At 44.4% G+C, this 2,975-nt stretch overlaps 1 protein-coding gene across 1 annotated transcript; it reads left to right on the top strand.

Moving 5' to 3' along the window:
- The first annotated feature begins 1,131 nt into the window (after positions 1-1,131).
- On the top strand, positions 1,132-2,467 carry LOC104965255 (deleted in lung and esophageal cancer protein 1-like). The gene is made up of 6 exons (XM_010794212.1): positions 1,132-1,293; positions 1,387-1,483; positions 1,573-1,703; positions 1,799-1,945; positions 2,040-2,170; positions 2,287-2,467. Exons 1-6 carry the CDS (start codon positions 1,180-1,182, stop codon positions 2,465-2,467), a joined length of 801 nt encoding a protein of 266 aa, XP_010792514.1. The 5' UTR covers positions 1,132-1,179.
- The last annotated feature ends 508 nt before the right edge of the window (positions 2,468-2,975 follow it).

Below are 2,975 nucleotides of genomic sequence, written 5' to 3'. Positions count from 1 at the left end.
GGAAAGACGGAGGCAGTGGCTGTGACCTTCATAAAACATTAACTCCTTTCCTCGAAGCCTCAGATCTAAAACCTTTAAGTAGCCAACGATCTCCAGCTATATCTTGCCCTATAAGTGTGGCTGTTGAGAAGCCGACAGTGGCTGTAATAGGCCTTCCCAAAGAGAAGAGTGCTATGACATCAATTATAGTGATGGATTGTGGAGGGAAATGGCTCAAACACACATGTACACACACACACACACACGACTCCATCCTCCCCCACCCTACAGTACGTTTCATTCTTTTGGCCTCCATGACCCTCTTACAGAAGAGAGAATTCACTTTCATTCGGCCTTGTGGACATTATCTCCTTTTTTTCTTCTTGTGTTAGCTTTTGTAAATTACGGTAAATGTTTTTCTGTGTCCTGATTGGCTGTGAAGCTGCTCAGTGACCTCCAGCAGTCATGTCCTGAGCACAGGTCACCCCCAGCCCCCGCTCGGCATCAAACACTTCCCTGTGAAGCTGCCAAGACAGCTTATCATGTCCACAGTTGACCGTGAGAGTTTTGGAAAGCAGGTTTAATGTTTAACTAGCAGTACCTGTGCGTGGGATTTGTGCAAGTGTGTGTGTGTGTGTTTGTACATTTGACTTTCCAATTCGGCTTATTTGCATGACTGCACATATGTTTGTGTGCAGTTAAAGAGTGTAAACTGCTGACACAGACTGCAGTGTGTTTACGGATGCCTGTGGTTGTTTGAATGTTATGGAGGAAGTTTGTGTGTATGTTGTCTCACTGGGATGTGTGCACAGTGTGAAAGGATTGATGTATGCCTCCACTGTGTGTACATGTCCTTCAGTTCGATGAGTTACACTGTGTGTGTGTGTGTGTGTGTGTGTGTGTGTGTGTGTGTGTGTGTGTGTGTGTGTGTGTGTGTGTGTGTGTGTGTGTGTTGGTGTGTGTGTGTGTGTGTCTGTCTGTGTGTCTGTGTCTGTCTGTCTGTCTGTCTGTCTGTCTGTCTGTCTGTCTGTCTGTCTGTCTGTCTGTCTGTGTGTGTGTGTGTGTGTGTGTGTGTGTGTGTGTGTGTGTGTGTGTGTGTGTGTGTGTGTGTGTGTGTGTGTGTGTGTGTGTGTGTGTGTGTATAAACCCAGTGTCCTCCAGCCTGTGCGCACTGGCTCCAAGGTGAGCGATGTCATCGTCATGGAGATAGAGGTCAAGGGGTCAACAGAGCCGTACCACGTCCTGCTGGAGCCGTACGCCGTCGTGATCCCCGGAGAGATTTTTATTTGCACGACCACATGCAGGCAGTTCAAGGTCCTTTGAGTCACTTTTTTTACCCATGTTAACTTTTAATTAAAGATGTCAGATTATAATGTAGCCATTTTGTTTCTGTGTTGTGTGAACTAGATGTGGAACCACAGCAGAACCGCCATCTTTTTCCAGTGGGAACGGATGAACAGCAGCAGCCATATAATAGAAGTACAGCCCTCTGCTGGTACAATAGGTGTGTCGGACAATTCGATGCGGGAAGTTGTAAACATTTCTGACGATTTATTGGTGCTTTATTGATAGTTTTTTCCGCCCTGTGTCCAGAGGAGAACGAGTGCTTTGATTTCGACCTGATTTTGAACGGAGGGAAACCAGAGAGGGTTGTTACCAGTCTGGTTTGCCACATAGAGCACCGCCACGAGCCCGTCACTTTGGCAGTGGAAGTCTCTTTTAAGGTGAAAACAAATGTTATCACGAAACACAAAGTTGGTTGCTGTGACTTCCTCTGTGTACAACTCACCTGTGAAGCTCATTCTTTGATGTTTTATAGGGTCCTCTAGTGACCCTGAGTGTTCCCAGTGTGGACTTTGGGCTCCTGAAGCTCGGGGAGCACACTCAGACCTCGCTGATCCTCACTAACCTCACTCAGCTGGAAGCCGGCTGGAGGCTGCAGGAGAGGCAGCACCAACACCCACAGGTACTGAACACTGGGTTAAAGAACAACATGTGCATATTTACACTTAGTCTAAAAACGTTAAAATGTACAAAACTGTATAATCTCCCTTTGCTAGATTTTAGTGGAGCCTTGCAGAGGTGTGCTTCCCCCTTTGACCTCTTGCAGTGTGGATGTGCTATTTAGTCCCACTTCCTGCCAGCGATATGAAACAGAGCTGGAGTTAACGGTGGAGAATGGAACAGGATGGTAAGGATGCATCAAGTTCACTGTTCCTCAATATGCATGATATTCAAATACAGCTGGAGATGGTGCAGATGGAGATGTAACACACTGTTGGTAACACCACCTGTGTGCTGTTGCAGCCACCTGTCAGTGCGGGCAGATGTTCAGACGCCTCAGGTGTGTCTGCTCAGCTGTGAGCTGCTCCTCTCTGAACTCTACATGGGGGTGCATGCTAGAGCCACCGTCACTCTGTTCAACCAGACGCTGCTGCCCTCTCACTTCAGCTGGATGGTACGCTGGCTTTCACACATTTTATCATGACTTCATTTGAAGTAAGAACAATTGAGGTTGTTTTAAATCATGTGGAAAAGCCCTTTGCTGTATGTGTGTGTGCAAGGAATAATTGATTCAATGTGCAAAATTGTTTGGGTACATATTATTGCACAATTTGTGATTGTAGGTAAAAAAAAAAGTAAATAATTTGGGCAGTTATGTTCCAAGAAAAATACTAAAATAACACATTTTTGAGGTCCAACTCTGAAAATGTTAATAATGGCTACGGACCAAAATAACACAACTTTCCTCGATTGCTTTCTCTCACTTTTTCTGAATCTATATTTCATTTGTTCTCGTATATTTGAGTGTTGTTCACCCGAACTCTGAAATTGTATTTTTAAATAATTTCCCCTTGTTTAACTTTTTTATTAACTTACAATGACATTTCTCAAACTACAGAATGTTTCTTAATTTTAGTCTCATTGATAAAAATGGCTGAAATTATGATATCTTCATAAAAATGATTACATTGGTGACGTGACTTTCACATTGC

Source organism: Notothenia coriiceps, unplaced genomic scaffold (genome assembly GCF_000735185.1).
Source record: "Notothenia coriiceps isolate Sejong01 unplaced genomic scaffold, NC01 NC01_scaffold00037244, whole genome shotgun sequence".
Lineage (NCBI taxonomy): Eukaryota > Metazoa > Chordata > Actinopteri > Perciformes > Nototheniidae > Notothenia > Notothenia coriiceps.
Note: the sequence above shows the minus strand (reverse complement) of the source record. Positions and strands in the feature narration are given on the sequence as shown.